The sequence below is a fragment of the Molossus molossus genome, unplaced genomic scaffold (assembly GCF_014108415.1).
Source record: "Molossus molossus isolate mMolMol1 unplaced genomic scaffold, mMolMol1.p scaffold_m16_p_8, whole genome shotgun sequence".
NCBI lineage: Eukaryota > Metazoa > Chordata > Mammalia > Chiroptera > Molossidae > Molossus > Molossus molossus.
The window spans coordinates 111038426-111059367 of NW_023425402.1; the positions used below are offsets into that span (position 1 = coordinate 111038426).

Genomic DNA, 20942 nt, shown 5'->3' on the forward strand with positions numbered 1-20942 from the left:
GAAAAGGGAGGGGCAGCCTCCAGGGCTAGGAGTCCCCAGATGTCAAAGCCCCAGATACGGAAAACGGAGACTGGTTCATCACACAGGCGGGGAGGGGGCCTTTCCCGATTCCCTGCACCTCCTCTGAGGCCGTTCTCCACACTCAGGTGCACGCGGAGGAGCTGGGTGGTGTCTGCAGCCCGTTCGGCCCTGCCACTCACGCATCCTCCCGTCGACATTTCAACTTCTGGGGCCCTCAGTCTCCTCGTCTATAAAGTGAAGTAGATGGGCTGGCTGATTGCCAAGACCCTTTCCAGACCCCAGATTTGATGACCCCGCCCCACAAGTCTGTGTCCCGTACTGACCAAGGAACCCACACTCAGGACCACTGCATTCTTTGTCTTTAATCCTGACCCGAGAACACTTTTCCATCCATCTTCGGGAAGGGGAGAGAGAGAGAAAACATCAATGCGAAAGAGACTCATCCACCAGCTGCCTCCTGCGCCACCCCGACCAGGGCTGGGGACCGAACCACAGCTGAGGCACGTGCCCCTGACGGGACCTGAACCCACGACTCTTGGGTCCGCGGGCTGAAGCTCTAACTGCTGGGCCAAACCGGCCAGAGCTGGACCCCTACATTCTACCCAGTGCTCCATGCCCTCCCGCACGGGCCGGGGGACAGTCCCAGGCTGTGGCCACACTGTCCCCAGGTGGTCAGACCCTCAGAGGGCCGTTTGCCTGGACCACATGGCGTGGACTCCGACAGAAGACTGTTCCTGCTTTGCACTTGGGCCCCCCCTCCCACCCCAGTTCAGGGCCACAGAGCAGGACCAAGAGCCGCACTGGACAAAGCGAGGCCACTGCGGACAGTGCTCACGCTGCCGACCCGGAGCCCTCCGTAGGAGCCTTCAGGACACTTCTCGGCAGAGAGGGCTTCACCTCAGCCCCGGGTTTCACTCCGTGTTGTCCGGCTGGCTGCTTCTGGCCCTGCGTCCCCGCGCTGTGTTCCCTCCCGGGGCAGCCTCAGGATGAAGCCCACGGTGGCCGCCGCCGGCGCACTGCGCCTCGGGTCTCCATCTGGGCAGCTAAGCTCAGGCCTCGCTTCTGATCCATTCTCTCTACCTCATTTTCTTCACCTCAACATATGTGCTCTGTCATTTTTATCTCCTGTTGACTATACTTGTTCACTTTATCGACATGGCTGGGAATGAGAACGGTGATCAAGAAGGAAATGCTCCAGGGACGTGATGTTCCTTTAATCCGGGCCAATGGCCCCTGAGGACCCGTGTGGGAGATGGTGGGTTGTGGGGGACACTCTGGGGGCGGGGCTCTGGGGAGGTTCTGGGGGTGGGGCTCTGGGGGCGGGGCTCTGGGGTGGCTCTGGGGAGGCTCTGGGGAGGCTCTGGGGGTGGGGCTCTGGGGGCGGGGCTCTGGGGAGGCTCTGGGGGCGGGGCTCTGGGGAGGGGCTCTGGGGCGGGGCTCTGGGGGCGGGGCTCTGGGGCGGGGCTCTGGGGCGACTTTGGGGGCGGGGCTGAGGGGGGATGGCAAGGGACCCCTTCTGTGCCTCTGTCCTGTGGACATGCTCTGTTCTCCTTATGCCTCCATTGTCTACCCCAAAGGAAAGAAAACACCTTTCACTCACCTTACAAAATCATTGAAAATATTACTTGAGGACTGATTTTACAGTGGAACATAAGGTCCATGCCTAAAGATCTACTCATACAAAAATACTTATTGACCACAGATCTGCACACAACGAGCCACACACCCTTAAGACAGTGGCTGGAGGGGGAGGCTCGGAGCTTCTTGCTCAACCTAAAGAGGAGCTGTACGCGCGCAGTCAGAAAGCCACAGATTGTCCTCCAAGGGTGTTAAGTCTCACGAAGCCACCTCGTGTGTCTGTCGGTGGCTTTAAATCCTGTGCTTCACACCCTCCTGTTCACAGACGGCTCTGTGGCCTGTGATTCAGCCAGTTCTCTAACAAACCCGGGGAACGTGTAGGAGCTGTTCCCGCGGCCGCTCCATGTGCTGTGCTGCTGGCTTCCCACATCCCACGACAGCTGTCTGAGCTTTTCCACTTAAAACCGGGCAGCCTGGCCAGGTGGCTCAGCAGGTCAGAGCATCGTCCCCATACGCCAAGGATGCGGGTTCGATCTCCACTCAGGGCACGTACAAGAATCAACCGTGAGTGCGTAAATAAGTAGCACCACAGATTGACCTCTCTCTCAAATCAATCAATGATTTTTTTCCCAATGGGTGAGCTCTGCAGGGGGTGTTCGAAGGGGTGCTGGTCTGTAACGGGACAGTTGTTGGGGGGGGGTAAGGGATTCCGACGGTGGGATGGCTGTGTGCAATGTGACTCTATCAATGCGCCGCGCCGTACACTTGGAAATGGTTACAATGGTAACTTTTATGTGATGCTTATTTTATACAACAATAGAAGTTTTCTAAAAAAGCAAAACAAAACAAAAATTTAAGGACAAACAGCTAAATCCAACTCTTGACCTAAAACACTGCTTTTTAGCAACAGTTCCAATGAACATGAACTGAGTCACATCCTCCCCTTTGCTGCTTCTCGACTGTGCCCCGCGCGAGGACAGAGCTACACTCACCCGGCTATGACACCCTCAACAACAGGACGCCGGGAACCACCGCAGCCTTCGCTCTGCTCCTGGCACCCGGCTGCCATCTGGGACACTCACCTGTAGTGACAGGTCGACTTTCACTCTGCCCGAGAAAATGACTTTTCAACTTTCCCTTGACGGACCCACATCCATGCCATTAGCAACCTCCTGGCAGAAAATACAACCCATGCAGCCCCCACCCCCGTGCAGCGCGGATGCCCTACCTTTCTGAGAAACAGTGTCTGCAGCTTCCTATGTGGCAGCCTGATCATCATTTACCCTCGGAGCCCACCGGCGTGCGCCCTCCGAGCCATTGTGCGCCCGGCCCCAGCAGCGCCGCCTGGCCGGCCCCCGCCCTCCGCCAGCAGAAACTGATTCTCATCCGAGGAGCGCAGCTCCTCTCCCCCACACGCCTGGCCGGGAGTGAGAGGCACCCAGCGGGGACTCACCGGAGGGGGCGGGGACCAGCCTGCAGCCTGCAGCTCTGTGTCTCCTCTGAGCGCCAAGTCGCTGACACGCGGAGCCCTCACCGCGTTAACATACATCTGGGAAAACCCCATCCCGTCCAACGAGCCAAATGTTCTACGCGGTCAGAGACACTGCCAGGGGCAGGTGTGAGCCCTCCCCGCAGCCACCTGCCACCTGCCGAGCTGGACAAGGCACCTGTCCTCGCCTACAAGGAGGGACACGCTGGAAGCGCTGCTCCTTCTCTTGGTGACCGACAGCTCAAGGACCGCGCGCACGGGCACCCCTCGAGGTCACTCGCCCCACGGACACGCGCACAGGCAAACGCATGCACGTCCACGTGCGCACACACGGGCACACGGGCACACGGGCACACGCACGCTTTGTCTCCCACTACGGCGGCCTCACTTGGAGTGTGTCCCGTCCGGGAAGTAGAAAAATCTGCTCTGCCTCCCTTGTGAAGCAGCCCCCACACTGCTCGGAACAGCCAGCCCTCTCGTGGCTGCCGCTTGCGTCACACCTGGGGACGCCCAGGGGCGCGCGAGGCACGGGAGGCACGCGTGGAAGCCAGCTCTGCGCACAGAGCCGCCGCTCGGAGCCCGGCCTGCGACGCTGGCTGAGCGCGTCCTGGCTATTTTACTGTTGAAGCTTCTTGTCGGCACCTGGATGGGCTCTCCCCTGAAGCCCCTGATACACTGTAAAAACCCACGAGCGATCAGCCTTCAGTTCACAGAGAATAGACGTCTCGGGTGAGGATGTGCATGTGGACATACATCGGTATAAAAATACAGGGCGTGAAGACAGAGCTGCCAGGCCCAGTGGACAGACGGCCCTGGCTGGGGACAGCCTGCGCCCCTCCTCCCTCTGACCCAGCAGACAAAGAGCCGCGTCCGTCAAACGCGAGTGGGAGGGCACCGTCCTCCCGGCTCTTCCAGCAAATTTGTTACCAAAACAACTGTGCGCTCTTTGTTTTGCCCCAGAGCACACTCGCCACGTGTTCTCGCTCTTGGATGCGTTCATCTGGGTAAATGCCGTGTGTGTGTATGTGTGTGTGTGAGTCTGTGTGTGTGTGTGTGTGTGAGTCTGTGTGTGTGTGTCTATGTGTGTGTGTCTATGTGTGTGTCCACGTGTGTACACGTGTGTACACATGTTTACAGGTGCCACACAAATGACCAGGTCAGCCCTTTGGGGGACATGCTAAGGTATAATTTTTATTCTGCTTTGTTGTTGTTGTTAATCCTCACCCGAGGATATTTTTCCGCTGCCTTTAGATAGAATGAAGGGAGGGAAGGAGATGGAGAGGAAGAAACCTGGATGTGAGAGAAACACACCCATTGGTTGCCTCCTGCACAACCCTGACTGAGGCTGGAGATAGAACCTGCAGCCCAGGTGCCCTCTACCAGGAATCGAACCTGAGATCCTTCAGTCCGCGGGCCAACACCCTGACCACTGCGCCCAACTGGCCAGGGCTGAGGTGTAATTTTTATTAATCACACTCCATTGGGAAACTATGAGGAGCCGGATCACAGGACTTTGTGAGCGTGTGCCACATCTGCACCGTGACGGCGTTTCTATCCCGCCCCCTGGGCAGGTATCCGTACCTGCCGAGCAGCACGACCATGCTCTGGAGCTGCGACTTTGAAAATAAACATGTTTGTTCAGAGGCCAAGTTATGGCAATGGAGGGAAATGAATAGAAACAGCCTTCTTCCATTCTCAGATTTCTCACCCATTATCCCTTGGGTTCCAGGCAGTCCCTGCAGGTCAGCCTCGAACTGTCCGTTTGACAGATCAGCAGAAGCTTAACAATTCCACTTCTATTTCTTTTCCCTAAAAACAATTCAGCCCCGCCCCGTCCATTCCCAGTGGTCCCTGCGGCCCCGCCCCATCCACTCCCAGTGGTCCCTGCGGCCCGCCTCGTCCATTCCCAGTGTTCCCTGTGGCCCCGCCCCGTTCACTCCCAGTGTTCCCTGCGGCCCGCCTCGTCCATTCCCAGTGGTCCCTGTGGCCCCGCCCCGTTCACTCCCAGTGTTCCCTGCGGCCCGCCTCGTCCATTCCCAGTGGTCCCTGTGGCCCCGCCCCGTTCACTCCCAGTGTTCCCTGCGGCCCCGCCTCCTCCATTCCCAGTGTTCCCTGCGGCCCCGCCTCCTCCATTCCCAGTGGTCCCTGCGGCCCGCCTCGTCCATTCCCAGTGGTCCCTGTGGCCCCGCCCCGTTCACTCCCAGTGTTCCCTGTGGCCCCGCCTCGTCCATTCCCAGTGGTCCCTGTGGCCCCGCCCCATCCTCCCCAGTGGTCCCTGCGGCCCCGCCTCCTCCATTCCCAGTGGTCCCTGCGGCCCCGCCCCATTCACTCCCAGTGGTCCCTGCGGCCCCGCCTCGTCCATTCCCAGTGGTCCCTGCGGCCCCGCCCCGTTCACTCCCAGTGGTCCCTGCGGCCCCGCCCCGTTCACTCCCAGTGGTCCCTGCGGCCCCGCCTCCTCCATTCCCAGTGGTCCCTGCGGCCCCGCCCCATCCTCCCCAGTGGTCCCTGCAGCCCCGCCCAGTGTCCTTAAAACCTGGGCTCTAGTGGTCCTTCCTGAATATTTTGCTTTAATTATTTTATAGTTCTTGGATTTAGCCAAAGAATATAGTATCCAGGCTTGGTTGAGGCTTAACAGAACTTTTTACTGAGTGTTGGGTGGTGGTGTCGAGGTCTGGTACATCTCAGACGTGGGGATGTATGGTCGCTGTCTGTGCCCTGTGGAGCCCGGTGGGAAGGTGCTTACCTCTGGGAATGTCCAGAGCTCCCAACATCATGTCACCTGAAGTGGTTATTTGGAGAAACGAGAGTGAGCTTATTGGGGGCACAAACATTTTCTTGGGTTACTTTGTATGCAGGATAAAATTAAGGCTCCTTGAGAAAGTGTTTAAATAGCTATTCCTAAGGGCACGTCTGTCTGGTCTACCATGTACACAAAGACATCCCCAGAGCTGAACAATGAGCACCTCACCCCTCATAGACACACACACCCACACTCACAAACCTGTGCTGAGCGTGAGCCAGCAGGGGTTGTGCTCAGAGCGGAAGCTCCCTCCTGGTCTGGGCGTAGAGACGGGGAGTCTGAGACCTGGTCTTGTCCCGGAGAAACTATCGGGGTTAGAGTAACACAATCCACAGGAAAGCCAGGAAAAGGTTCAGCCAAGAACGTCACCTGCTCTGCACCACACGCTGCCCAAAGCACTTGAAAACAGCCACTCGGGGGCGATTCTTGTCCCCCGCCCGGGGCGGTGTGCAGGGCGCCGGGACAGAGCACAGGATGGGAGACGGAGGAGCAGAGGGTCTGAGCAAGCCTGACCTACAGGCAGTGGGCTTTTAGGACCAGTGTTAGCGCTACGCCAGCCGCAATCCAACGCAATCCAACGCAAATGAGGGCCATCATCCAGCACGTGGGAGACCGCCGGAGTCTTTGGTCTCCGGTGGAGTGGCCGGCATGTCAGATCTAGTGACTTGGCGATAGAAACCTTTCATTTTTTTAAAACTGTCTTTCTCCATTGGTTTGAGAGAGAGAGGAAGGGAGAGGGAGAGAGAGACAGAAACCTGATGAGAGAGACATGGAAGGGGGAACAAGGAAGACGGGGTCCAACCGCCACCTGGAGCAGCAGGTGCTCTCCCGGAGGACAGTGGGCACAGGCCGCTGGACAGCAAGCCGGGGACAGGCGGGAAAGCACCCCATGGACCCAACAACACGGAGCCCACTTTCCCCGTCCTATAAGGGCCGTGGTGGTGGAGTCTAAAGAAGAAGATGCTACGGCCCAGAGGGATGGAGGGGAGGAGGAGACAGAAACTCCCCGGAGGCCGAGACCGGCAGCGCCCACACTGAGAGACGGGACGGAAACCCTGATAGTGTTGTGCAACGAGCTGAGGGGGACAGAAGAAAACCCAGAGACCGACAGCGACTACCTTTGTCTTCATACATACGAAATACTACGACTGCATGGGGGCATCCTTACACGTGTGTGTTTGTATGTGCATGGATGAGCGTAGGTATGAAAGAGAAAACAAGTACTGGAAGGCATGACCGTCTGGTCTCATTCAGGGTCCTCCTCCCGGCCGGCACCCAGCAGGGACAGCCGCTCAGAGGGAGGACAGGCCTCGGGCTTCCAGGCCGGTCCACGTGGGACCCGTGGCTGCTGCCGGCTGGGACGGTGTCAAGCACATCGCCTTGTGCTGAGCAGCGACAGTCCCCCTAAGCAAAGTCACCGAAGAGACTCACAGTGCCGGGTAACCTCACGCTTTCTGGGGTGGAGCATGGAGAACTCCGGAGGTTGAGCCAGTTAGAGCAATCGTGAGGTTGGCACCTGCGACTCTGGCACCTCTGGACTTGTGCGCAGTTTCTCCAGCTGTGCCCTGCAGAGAAGCAAGGGCCGGAGAAGCTGCCCACGCCACCAGGTCGCCACCCGCAGGTGCCCTGGGCTCTGGGCAATGACCGGCAACTCCGCCACCACGGGGCATGCTCTGGGCCGTGTTTCACACCCCTCAGTGTAGAGGAAGTGGGGTTCCTGGCCCTGCGGCTCCTGGGTGGGCACCCACACATCAGCACGCAGAGGGGCATAGGAGCCCCAGGCCCGGGGAAATGAGAGCCTTGTCGAACTTCCCGGAGATGAGAAACGGCCACAGTTCCCTAGGGCCCGTGTTCTTCCCGAGACCAGCAGTTAGAAAACTAGCCTGAGCTAGAGAAGGGGGTGGCGATGCCAAGCCGGCTTCATAAAGGAGAGTTTAAAAAGCGTCCTACTGCCCCACCGACGTGGCCCAGTGGATGGAGCGTCGTCCCAGGGACTGAGAGGTCCCGGTGAGATTCCCGGTCAGGACACACGCTGGGGTTGTGGGCTCGATGCCCAGTAGGGGGCGTGCAGGAGGCAGCCGATGATGTTCCTCTGTCGCGTCGATGTTTCTATCTCTCTCTTCCTTTCTCTCTACAGAATCAATAAACACCTATTTAAAAAATAAATGAAATAAATAAAAGGTGTCCTACTTGTTTGAAAGAAATGAGGACAAGCATCGCTGTGTAGTGGCCGACTCGGGGCAAATGACTCAATTTCCTGTGACCTGCATATGCTGGTCTGTGAAATACAACCATTAGGGACCAGTGACCATGGAACACGGGTGGGGCCAGGAGCGGTGGGGCCAGGAGCAGGTGGGGCCAGGAGCGGGTGGGGCCAGGAGCGGATGGGGCCAGGAGCAGGTGCTCAGTAATTAGCAGCTCATCTGAGGTGACAGGGGCTAATGGAACGTGACCGCGCTGTCCCCGCCCAGTGTCACAGCTCAAATGCCTGCTGCCAACGGACCCCACACTTCCCCTTCGCTGGGTCACCGGGGGTCAGTGTCAGGCGGCTGCGGTTTTGACATGAGAAAGTTACAAGGCGGTTCTGAAGGTCAGACAGAAACCCCTCCCGGTGACTGGGGGTATAATTACGATGATGACACCTTTCATGCTGCGTTAGTTACCGGTGATGACTTGTCGATTAACGAGCTGACTGCTTCTGCTCATGTTCTTTGTCATTAAATCTCACTACCTGCCACCTTCAGTTGGTGAAATCACCTGAAATATGAGAGTTTTCCCCGTCACAAAACTCAAGACATCTGTCATTTTTCATCGCCTTCTGATTATAGTTATTTTAATACATTGAGGATGAGTTGGGCCTTGACTAATTAATTTCTTAAAATATAATGATCTGTCAGTGATGTGTAGATTTCTTTGTACATTATGAAAAACTATGGAGAAGAAATAAAATCACCTGTGACCCTAGAAGGTAATGAAAAGCCTTAGGGGATTTTTTCCCGGTAAATCTTGTCCGTTTGGGGTTAAAAGTGGGGAAGTGGGCCGCAGCTGAATATGTTCAAATTGGGGGTCACCCTCCTTTTCTAACATCAATGCTCGTTTCTCTCCAGCGAGCCCCAAGTACAGTGGAAAAGGCTGATCTCCACAGGCTTTTCCCGGATCGAAATCGGTCTGATATGTCACCATTTCCACGGAGAGCAACACTGGTAAAAGTACTGTAAGAAAGACACGGTATTGGTCTCTTTTGTGATTATTCAAGGACAAACTTTAAAACCTCAGAGGTTGCTGATGAGCCCCTTTTCCGTTGCGGGCATCTCCTCCTGCTAACACCGTGTCCTGGAACATCCCTGGGTTCCCCGCCTGCCCACGGGGAGCCTGCCGCACCCCCTGGCCCACTGCCACCCCGAGGGCCTGTCCCCGCCACCAGGGAGCTCTTGGTGCCTTGATAACACATCCAAGGTCTCGAGGGGGAGCATGCATCTTCCTCCCGTCGTCCCGGCCACAGAGCCATTGAGGTAAGTCACGATGAGTCACAATGAGTCATCATGAGTCACGACAGTGTCAAGGGGGTGGGGGTGGGGGGCCTTGACCGGGAGCTCAGCCAGCAGCTTCAGGTAGACCGTCCCTGCAGACACACCGAAAACCAGGGTTCCCCATCTTGTTCCCTCTGCCTGACCCACTTTCCAATGCCGCGTGTCACCTTCGCATTGTCAACGCCATCAGAAACCAAAGGACCTCCCGGAACACCGTTCCGTAGGCGCAGGGCGCAAAGCAGGGGTGAGGGAGGAGTGGATGGAAACACCAAGGGCAGCGGGGGGGGCACTTCATTCAGGGGCTCCCCAGCCTCCCAGGGAGAGAAGGACACAGGGTCCGTCCGTTAGGGGAACCCAGCTCACGTCCCGGTTTCTAAGTTCTGATCTGAAAGCTGGTTCTGTGACTCAGCCGGGACGCATGCAGCATCGGGGGCAGGGCCCTGATGGGAACAGCTCCCCTCGGGCCGGGCCTCTGATCGGTGCCACCTGGCAGGACTGGTCACTGAGATCTAGGGGACGATTTGCAATGACACCCCCATGAAGGTCACACACACTAGTCCTCAGATTGCATCACCCGGATGGGGTGGCATATTCTTGTCTGATCTGCCCACGTTCCTTTGTGCCCAAGAGAAGTGGGCTCAGTACTGGAGACGCCCCCCGCTTGTCCGGCCCGCCGGTCGCGGTGCGGATGCCGCAGGTACACGGGGCAGGGTCACTTCTGATTCTTCAGGAGTCCCCCCCTCACACATGATTTTGCTGAGTCACCACCAGGGTTAACAGTCTCTTTCTGGACCATGTTCCCACCCGACCGAAAGGAGGTCATGGCGAGAGGGCTCTCCCCTCCCCCACAGCGTGCCTTGTGTTCTGGGTTGAAGGAAGTCGGGGCGCAATGCAGAAGGGTACACAGATGTTGTTCCAGATCTTAGCCACAATCACAGCCACCGGACCCTTCCCAGCACCACAACCGGTCATCGTTAACCTTCGACCCTCCCGACACAGTTTCTGAGGAAATCTAATCCGTATGAGGCAACGGTGTCAAGAACCGTTTTCCAGCCGCATTCTCAGGGGTGGGCTGTGAATAAAACACGCGAGGACGCGGAGCCGCCCCGGCCTGGGGGAGGCAGAGGGGGAGGCCGCTGGGCAGCGCTGAGGGCCGCCGGGTGCCAGGACCCCCGCGGGCCGCCTGGATGACGAGCTCCTGGCTCCGGCCGGGACCCTCAGCCCTCGGGACCCACGCCCGCGGTGAGGGGGTCATGCCCGCCACGGCTCCGCGCCACCCCTACCCGGCTGGCAGCAGGGCTGGCCACCCCCACAAGGCCGTGCGTGGGGCCGGCAGGAAGCTGCCCGGTACGCAGCCAGGAGTACGTTTGTTCAGCACGAACCAGACGCTGTTTCGTGCATTCGCACGGAGTAAAGACGCCGGGCTGGGACCACGCGACCTGTCACGCCAGCGGTGACCTTCAGCCGGACAGTGTCCTCGGCCACCGCCTCTCCAGTGCACGGCATCGTGCCCGCCGGGACCGGGGGAGCCGAAGAAGCAAAACACCCCAAACCACCGAATAAAACGTATCTGCAATGTCACCGCTCAAAGCACAGAGCTGCTCGAACTGGTACCAGAAAGCGACCTCCCCCTCCAAGGACCCAGTTTGGGCCTAATTCCTAGAAGAGCTTCAGATGGGACCTGAGCTCCGCACCCAGCGGCCAGGGCAGCCCCGGCCACCACGCGCCACCCGTCCCGACCGCGGCCCCGCGGCGCTCTGCCCTTTGCGACTCGGCTTCGCGGGAAGGCATCCAGCCGGGCTTTCAGAGGACCCCGCACAGTCATCTGTCATCGCCCTCCTGGCCCACACACGCCGAGTCAGACTCGCGGTCTTTACGAGAAGCAGGATGTTTCCGGTTCGGCGCCAGGAGGACCCTGCTGGGCACGGACGTCATGGCCCAGCCGGGCGCTGGGACTTCCCAGGGACACCCAGCAGTTTCACCGCGCGGGCCCTTCTGCCCGAGGCGCCGCGGGTCCTGCCGGACTGGGGCCAGTGCTAAAAACCAAAGACACTGCAAAAAGGCTTGACATCTAACACTTTTTAAAAAAACGTAACTCAGGTTCACACAGAGGGAAGTGCGGCCGCGGGGTGGTTCTTACCTCGACAGGCGTGGCCGGTGTCGCCTCCTGTGCGGCCGGGTCTCCCTTGCCCTGTGGACGCAGAGGGGAAGAGAGAATTCCTTAGTCACAGGACGCCGGGCGGCCAGCAGCGTCCTCCGTGAGGACGGCCGCACAGACACTCACCGAGCCCGGGAGCTTTTTGTTCCTAAACATTAACCTCCACATGGTTTCGCGGCTGCGGAGTCTCCGGCTCTCAGGAGGCCCCCAGAAGCACCGAAGAGGGGAACTTGCAATCGCCTGTGCAACGTCTACATTCGGCCAAAGGAAGTGATGGTGTTCCCCTCGCTAACCTCAAGACTCAACCCCCAAGGAGCACCGTGGGAGCTTTGTGCACAGTATCGCGCTGTGGCCGTGCTCACCAGTGGGGCCGGACACGTCTGAGGGGACGTCCAGGCTCCCCGTCCTGCAAGGTGTCCATCCCAGGTCAGGAGAGCGAATACTCCTCATATGTCATTCCACAAACATGCACCTAGTTAAAACCCTAGTCACGCTCGGTCACAGGGGTCAAGCCCAGGTTCCTGCGCCCGGCACTGGCCAAGCCACCTGGCTACCGGCCTCAGTTTCCTCGTTTGCAAAGCTGTGGTGAGGCAGAGCCTGCCGGCTGGGCACCTGGGGAAAGGCACTGAGGTGCTCGGGGCCCCGATGCCGTGCCCGCGGTCACTGCTGGCCGCGACGAGATGTCAGGAAATGAAGGGGCCAGTGTGGCGGTTACAGCATCGCTCTACGGACCCCACGGTGTCGGGTGTAATTCCCAGCAAAGGGCACGGACCTGGGTTGCAGGTTTGATCTCTGGCCCCAGTCAGGGTCGTGTGGGAGGCAACCAAACGATGTGTCTCTGTCACATCGATGTCTCTCTCTCTCTCCCTCACCTCCCTTCCACTCTCTCTAAAAATCAATGGAGCCCTGGCTGGTGTGGCTCAGCGGTTAGAGTGTCGGCCTGCGGACCAGAGTCCTGGGTTTGGTTCCCGCTAAGGGCACGTACCTCGGTTGCAGTTTGTCCCTGGCCCAGGTGGGGTCATGTGGGTGGCAACCAGTTGATGTGTCTCTCTCAAGTCAATATCTCTCTCTCTCTCTTTCCCCCTCTCTCCCTACTGCTCTATCTGAAGATACATGCAAAAAAAATGTCCTCGGGTGAGGATAAAAAAATAATAAATAAGTAAATAAAAATCAATGTAAAAATAATCTCAGGTGAGGATTAACCACAACAACAAATGAAGGGGTTCCTCAAACTGAAGGTCCCCAAGACATCGAGCCCTTCTTTGAGGACACTGGCATCCACTTCTGATCTGTGACTTTATCCCTCGACCCTCGGGGTGTCTGAGTTAGACCCAGCTTGTCTGGTGAGGGTGAGACTGCAGGGGAGAACCAGCAGGTGGCGCTGCTGTAACAGGAATGAGCTGCTCCAGGGGCCGGAGGGGCAGCCCATCGGAATCCCAGGTTTCGGAACTACTAGGCCAGACATCACCTTCACTTCTGTCATGTTGAAACCATTTAGAAATGACAAAAGTAGTTGATTTAAGACGTTGGGTTTCTCCAGACCTTTCTCTGCCTTATGGACCGTGTTTGCTGGTGGTGACTTCAGCAGCCCCACCCCACCCCATGCATTGTGGGGGGCTCACAGGCCTGCAGCCCTGGCTCAGGGAAGCACCGCTCCCTCCCAGGCTGCACCCAGTCCACCACGAGAGGGCAGCAGAGGACACGGCCCGAGGGGACCTTCCGGACAGTCACCTGCTGCGGAAGCCAGGCCCCTCTCCTGCCAGGCCTCAGGATGTGGAAGAAAATGCTAAATCCCCCTGTGGCCCCAACTGCAAGGAAGGCTCACTGTTTTCCACACCCTGCCCCCCCCCCCCCGGGGACCTGGACTTTAGACTCTGGGGGATTAGTAGGTGCTGTTACAGCCAAGAAAGCCGCCTGTCCAGCTGCTGGCCAGTCCCAGGCTGTGACCTGTCTCTTCCAGGGAAGCAGGCCAGGAGGGAGCGTGGCGGGTCTCGGTGGTGGCCAGGCCACGACCAGAAGTGGGGTGCCCCAGAGGCAGCCCCACCGCTCCCCGCCCCGTTCTGGGGGCCCTATCCGAGGGACTGCCGGACGTCCCACAGCACGGACCCCTTCCACACCCCACCAGCGAGGCACGGGCTCCGACCTCTCCACAGCCCCCTCGGGTCCCGCTTCCCGCGACGGTTATCACGGCCGCCCTGTGGGCGCCACGTGCCGTCCCGCAGCCGTGCTCCGTGCCGAGCACCATTCCATGGCCTGTTGGCCTTTGTGTAGCTTCTTTGGGAAAACGTCCGCTCAAGTCCTTCGCCCCTTTTAAAGTTGTGTCTGCCTTTCTGTTGCTCGGGCTCAGGTGTTCGCACCCGTGACGGTGCGGCACAGGGACCTGCCCTGGGGGAGGCCGGAACCCAGGTGGCCGCAGGAAGCTGGCCTCCGTGGGAGGGTCAGCGGGGCACGCACTCGCCCATCACCCGAGACAACAAGGAAGCTGATCTGACCTGCCTCGGGCTCAGGTTGGCGATATTTTTTGTCATCCTGGATAAAAGGAAACATCAGACCTCTGCCTCCATGAGTTTGGTTCAAGTTCAGTTTACCTGGAGGTCAGTCTTGTGCCAGGAGTAGCCCAGGCTGCCCGGTGGGCACAGACAGACCTCGCGGAGGGCAGGGGAGAGCCAGGCCACGCAGAGGCCCACACCAGACGTCAGAACCCACGGAAACAGTGCCCCGGGGGACAGACACGGAGCCGAGAACTTCGGGGAGCAGAAGGGCGGTATGACAGGGGATACGAAACAGGAAGTTTTGAACTCAAAGGACAGAGTAGGAGGAAGAACTGTCAACAAGCTGGGAAGAATGAAATGAAGCTCTGTGGTTCTCAGGTAAGGTATTCTCGGTGAGCCCAAGAGAACGTGCCGACCAGCCATTATCTGTAGTCAGAGTCTGAGAAGCCGAGGGGTCCAGGGGTAACGTGCAAAGGCTGACTCGCTTCTGTCCCCGGCAGGGGGGTTGAGGGGGGCACTTGCAACTGGAGAGGAGGAGGGGAGAAATGAAAACCGGTCACATATAAAAGCTTCAATCTAACAAAAATGTGTGAAAACTTTACAGAAAAGATGATAAATATTATTGGAAAACATTTTTTAAAAAGTTAATGAAGAGAGCCCTGGCCGGTTTGGCTCAGCGGTTAGAGCGTCGGCCCACAGACCAGAGAGTCCTGGGTTCGGTTCCCGCTAAGGGCACGTACCGTGGTGGCAGTTTGTCCCCGGCCCGGTTGGGGTTGTGTTGGTGGCAGCCACTTGATGTGTCTCTCTCACATCGATGTTTCTCTCTCTTTTTCCCTTTTTTCTTCCCTCTCTATCTGAAGATAAGTGCAAAAATGTCCTCGGGTGAGGATAAAATAAATAAGTAAATAAAAGTTAATGAAGATAATATTACATTTAAGAATGAAAATCTCACGTGGTAAAAAATGCCAATTTTTCACCTGGTCAGTGTGGCTCAGGGGTTGAGCGTCGACCCTGCACCAAGAAGTCGCTGGTTCGATTCCCGGCCAGGGCACATGCCCATGTTGTGGGCCCATCCCCAGTGGGGGGCGTGCAGGAGGCGGCCAGTCAACGTTCTCTCATCTATGTTTCTATCTCCCTCTCATTCTCCCTTCCTCTTGCTCTAAAATCAATTAAAAAAAATTGTTTTTTTAATGCCAATTTTTCCCAAACTTGATCTATAAATTTAATATAGTAATAATCACAGCCCAAGGATGGTCATCTTTTCCTGGGACTCCAGTCAAAGAGTGAGGGCTGGAGAGCAGCCGGCTGCTGGAGGCCGGGCCGCGGGGAGGCCGGGCTGCGGGGACACTGGGCCGCGGGGACACCGGGCCGCGGGGACACCAGGCCGCGGGGACACCAGGCCACGGGGACGCCTGACCGCAGGGACACCGGGCCGCGGGGACACCGGGCCGGCAGGCTCCAGCACTCAGACCGTGCAGTGACAGGGTCCGAGCAGGACAAGCAGAGCCTGGAGACCCGCCCGCACGGACAGCTCCCTGGAGGGAGCCTGAGGGGAAGACGGTCTCGTCCATGAATGTAGCTGCCAGCGGTCTGATCAGCCTCATACCAGGTTCAAAAAGAAGTTCAAGATCAAAATGAGACAAAGCAGAACAACATAACTTTTTAAAAAATATTTTTATTGTTTTTTTTAGAGAAAGAGGAAGGGAAAGAGAGGTAGAAATATCAATGTGAGAGATAAACATCGATCAGCTGCCTCCTGCACGCCCCCTACTGGAGATCGAGCCCACAACCTAGGCCTGTGCCCTGACCCAGAATCAAACCAGCACCATTTAGGTGCTTTGGACGACACCCAGCCCACTGAGCCACACCAGCTAGGACCAACATAATTTTTAAAAAGGGCTCTAGAAGGTCATATATTTACTTGTACTACTAAAGCATTTTTCAAAAGAGTCAAACCTCCACACATTATTTTTTTAGAGCAATCGATTTGACCACACTTCAGTGCGAGACACTTGGCATGACAAAAGAACCACCAAGTCCAGTAGGCCCCGGACCAGAGGAATATTCTTGCAGCCCATGTGACTCCCAGAGCTACGGGAAGCGACGTGGAGGTAATACCCGCACAGAGGGGCGCCTTCCACCCTCATCAGACGGGTACAGCCTCTGTTCCAGACAGCACAGGTGCCCGGGTATTCAGCGGGAGTGGGGAGCACCTGGAGAGACAGGAATTCTGATGCGTGGCTACAGGGGGAATACACAAGTTCAGTCGCTTGGAGACAGATTTGTCAACAGCAGGTTAACTTGTGGTGGCCCGTCCGTTTCACGCTTAGTATTCTGGCCAGGGGAACCCCAGTAATGGTCATGGGGGACCCACAAGGTTCAATGAGCGCATCTGAAAAGAGCAGAAACTGGAAGTTCTAACTTGGTTCCTTGGTAGGAGAACGAAAAACTAAACTTGGTTTCCATGTGGAATACTACACAGCACTGAAAAGGAATGAAATAAAACTGTGATCCACGCGCATACATCCCAGCCTTGTAAAGAGTTTTTGAAGGTAAGATTCCAAAGGAAACAACGACTGGGATTCCACGCGTGTAAACATGTAAAACACAGCGGTCACTGATAGGTACAGACTGTTAGGGCTGACTTGTGTCCCCTCGAAATTCATATGCTGACACGCTAACCCCCAGAACCTCAGGATGTGACCAAAGTGGAGAGAAGGACTTTACAGAGGGGATCGACTTAAATGACGTCATGGAGGTGGGCCCTAAGCCAGTAGGACTGGTGTCCTTAGAAGAGGAGATGAGGACAGACACACACAGAGGGATGACCCTGAGGACACGGGCATGACAGCCATCTGCAGGCCCAGGAGAGAGGCCCGCACCTGGCTCTGCGACCCAGCCCCAGGACCGCAAGGGGACAGTGTGTGTTATCTAAGCCCTCGTCGGGGAGTTTGGTGTCGCTCCCGCCGACTGACCAGCCAGGGAGAACCAGGCCAGAACGCCTGCAGGCTACAGGAACCAGACTTGAACAAGCACCGAGGCCCACGTGGAGAGCCAGGGGGTGTCCTTGGCACCTACCGTGCTGTCTCCAGCTCCCCTGCACCCGGCAAACCTGTGCTCACCTCAGGTAGGGACCCGGCTGCCTGGGCCAGCCTGGCGGGGCACACAGACGGGGCAGAGACACTGCTCGGCTGCCGTCCGAGGGGCCTGCCCAGTGTCACGGCTGGCCAGAGAGACAGTAACCACTGGGCTTGCAGCGCCTGCCTCCTCCGCCGGCCTCTGAGCCCCGGGATTCTCCCGAGGAATCAGGTCCGAGAGCGGCTCCCTCAGACTGGGCCAGCCCGGACCTTCCTCTGTGCCCCGACGCCCGAAGGTGGAGTCCAGGGTGGGGGGCACACACCGTCCGCGAGGCATCGGCAACTACTACCCCTGAGGAACCGGGACGACACTGCCTTCCTAGCACCCCGTAACTTGACAATGCATTCGGGGGGCTTGGAGATCAGTCGAGGGGCTTCTCCCGTCACTGGGAGCGTGTTCTCATTTGCCCCCTGCTGAAGTGGGCACAGCCGGGCCCCCACCACGAAATCACGGGCACACGCCGGGCTCGTGCAGGCGCTTGGCATCGGACGACAGAGCAGCCAGGGGTGGGGTGCCACCGCCGAGCTCTTCCTGGGCACCAGGGCCTGGGCCTGGGCTCCATCAGCACTGTGGGCACCTGGGTGGATAACTCGGTCGTAGGGGCCACCCTGTGTCCTGTAGGATGGTCAGCAGACCCCAGCCCCCATCCCACACGCGGTGGCCCGAGTCCCAAATGCAAAGCAGCTGGAATTCGGACTTAGGACAATGGGCAGTTTCCCAGCTTGCTGTGTCCAGTGGTCCAGGCTGGTGGCTTCGTGACAACAGAACTTCATTCCTCAGGGACCCGGTGCCTGAGGTCAAGGGGCCAGCGAGGAGGGTTCTGCTGAGGGGTCTCCTCCTGGCGCCTGGCCGCCCGCCTCCTCCCTGTGCCCTCACGTGGACGACAGAGGCAGAGGGAGCTCGCTGGGGTCCCGTTTATAAGGACGCTTATGGCATTCTTGGGGGTCCACCCACATGACGAATCGCCTCCCAAAGGCCCACCTCCTAACACCATCACGTTGGGTTTAGGGTTTCAACATATGAATGTCGGGGGGACACATTCAGTCTGTTGCACGGTTCATGTACGTGCCCCAGAAATTACCTTAAAAAGTACATTAGCCTTATAAACCCTAAGTTAAAATAAAGGCTGAGAGGAGGAGAATTTACAATAACTGCAGAGCAGGGAGCAAAGTCGGCCACACAGAACTAACTGGCAATAAAAATGGAAACAAATGACAGAACAAATTATTAAAGTAGAAAAGACAACCAAATAACATATTAAGGATAACAGATTCTTTTAAATCCCGATTATAGCAACAAACCCTTGCAACCGTGGGGGAAGGGAGAGGAGGAGGGAAGTAATGTAAAGAACATTTTAAAATTCATTTTGAACAGTCCCAGGTTAATAGGGATGTGGCATTTTATAGAAATGTAAATAAAAAAGCTAAAATGGTTGTTTTGAAAGAATGCAGACCTTCTACATCACCTGGGGGGGAGGGGGTACTAAAAATTCCACATGGCAAGAAAGAGAAGAAAACCAAAATAAATTATACCATGTTAAATATGTAGCATTGGTGTTCCAACTCACCAGCCGTCTAGTTCATGTTCCTTTATGTTTAAATCTGGTTATATTTGTATCAGTTGAAGAACTTAATTCTGGTTCCGCCGTTTGTGGCTCCTTGCTCTCCGCATGGCCACCAGAGGGCAGCAGAGAGGAGCCCCGAAGCCTGAGACCCAGGCAAATGGGCCGGACACCAGCGGTGCTGGGCAGCTTCCAGCCAGGAATTCTGATCCCTGAGGCTGTTACCTGGGTAAAGACGTGTGGATGTTTATTATAGCGATTCTGTAGTGGCAAGAAACTGACAATTTACCCAAATATTCAGCAACAGACCATGGGACAAATAAGTTATAGCATAGTTGTACGATGGAAATTTCTAGCGGTTAAAAATATGTAAGTTTTGCCCAGCCAATGTGGCTCAGGGGATTGAGCGCTGTCCCACGGACTGAGAGGTCCGGGTTCGAGTCCCGTCAGGGCACACGCCCGGGTTCAGGCTCGATCCCCAGGAGGGGGCGTGCAGGAGGATCCATGTTTCTCTCTCACATCGATGTTTCTATCTCTCTCCCTTCCTCTCTCTCTAAAAAAAAAAAAAAATCAATAAAAACATATTAAAAAATAGTTTTGAGGAAAAGTTATAAAATGTTAAGGAAACCTTATAGAACGTGTGATTCAATATTGATATGTTGTATAAATTGTGGTGATGGAGATACAGACACATCTGCGGGTGCTGGTCTGGAGAAGGGCACAGGTGTGGGGTGTGGGTACGGCTGGGATGGGCGTGGAGGTCGGGAGGCCCTGGGGAGACCGTCACACGATGAAGCGATACACCACCGGTCAGAGTGATTACCTCTGCTCTGTTATATTAAGGTGACTTTAAATGTTTTACATAGACTTTTCTACGTTCTTCACATTTTCTACAGTGCAATATATTCCTTTTAAAGTCAGGGACAAAAGAAATATACATTATATGTTTTGTTTTGTTTTGTTTACTTTTTTTTAATCCTTGCCTGAGGATATTTTTCCATTTATCTTCAGATAGAATGGGAGGGAGGGAGAGAGGAAGAGAGAGAGGGAGAGAAAGAGAGAGAGATGTGAGAGAGACACATCAAGTGGTTGCCTCCCACAAGACCCCGACCAGGGCCAGGAACAAACCACAACAGAGGTATGTGCCCTTGACCGGAACCGAACCTGTGACTCTTTGGTCCTTGGGCTGACGCTCTAACCACTGAGCCAACCCGGCCAGGGCCATTATATGTTTTTATAAAACCAAAACAAAACTCTCTTTGGCCTGTCAGCGTCTTAAAACCCCAGAGCCGAACCCACCTGGGAGGGACCAGACTCCGCAGATCCCAACTGTGTGTATGTTTAGCTGCTCCAGCAAAGCTGTTTTATCGTTAAGTTGGAAAATCCAAGGAAACGTGGATTTTAAATGAAAAGAACACAACATACACACACGCATAGGATTTTACTCTAAAACCCTACGGCTACAAGACACTGAGACTGGTCCCAAAGGAGACTGAACATGGCCAGGCGGCATTGGGTGCCACTGCCCAGCCTGCCTTCTGCTAGAGCCATGGGGCAGACGGTCATCCCCCCCCCCCACCCACGCATGGCGCCTTCTTTCCCCGCCTCCTGGGTGCTTGCAGGCTCCCTGTCCCTGTGACGGCAGGTAGTCATCACGGGTGAGACTCCCCGTCCCTGTGACGGCAGGTAGTCATCACGGGTGAGGCTCCCCGTCCCTGTGACGGCAGGTAGTCATCACGGGTGAGGCTCCCCGTCCCTGTGACGGCAGGTAGTCATCACGGGTGAGACTCCCCGTCCCTGTGACGGCAGGTAGTCATCACGGGTGAGACTCCCCGTCCCTGTGACGGCAGGTAGTCATCACGGGTGAGGCTCCCCGTCCCTGTGACGGCAGGTAGTCATCACGGGTGAGGCTCCCTGTCCCTGTGACGGCAGGTAGTCATCACGGGTGAGGCTCCCCGTCCCTGTGACGGCAGGTAGTCATCACGGGTGAGACTCCCCGTCCCGCGCACCCAGCTGAGCACCCCGGTCCCTGGAGGCGCTCAGAGCTCAGAGAGGCTGCCAGGGCCTCTCTCCAGGGCACGAATGCTGCACGTGCAAGCTCGGCGTGGGCACGGGTGTGGGCGTGGGCACTGAGGTGGACTGTCCGCAGAGCTTGCGCTGAGCCCGGACTGCCAG

The 20942-nt window shown here is 56.9% G+C and overlaps 1 protein-coding gene across 1 annotated transcript in view; it reads right to left on the reverse strand.

Moving 5' to 3' along the window:
• The window catches only part of RPS6KA2 (ribosomal protein S6 kinase A2), a 182972-nt gene extending 171185 nt beyond the window's left edge, over nucleotides 1-11787 (reverse strand). Inside the window, exons 1-2 of the mRNA XM_036248567.1 lie at nucleotides 11703-11787; nucleotides 11559-11609 (exon numbers count right to left, since the gene is read on the reverse strand). Of these exons, the coding sequence (XP_036104460.1) occupies nucleotides 11559-11609; nucleotides 11703-11744 (93 nt within the window). The 5' untranslated portion in view covers nucleotides 11745-11787. The remainder of the gene's footprint in view (nucleotides 1-11558; nucleotides 11610-11702) is intronic.
• Between the last annotated feature and the right edge of the window lie 9155 nt (nucleotides 11788-20942).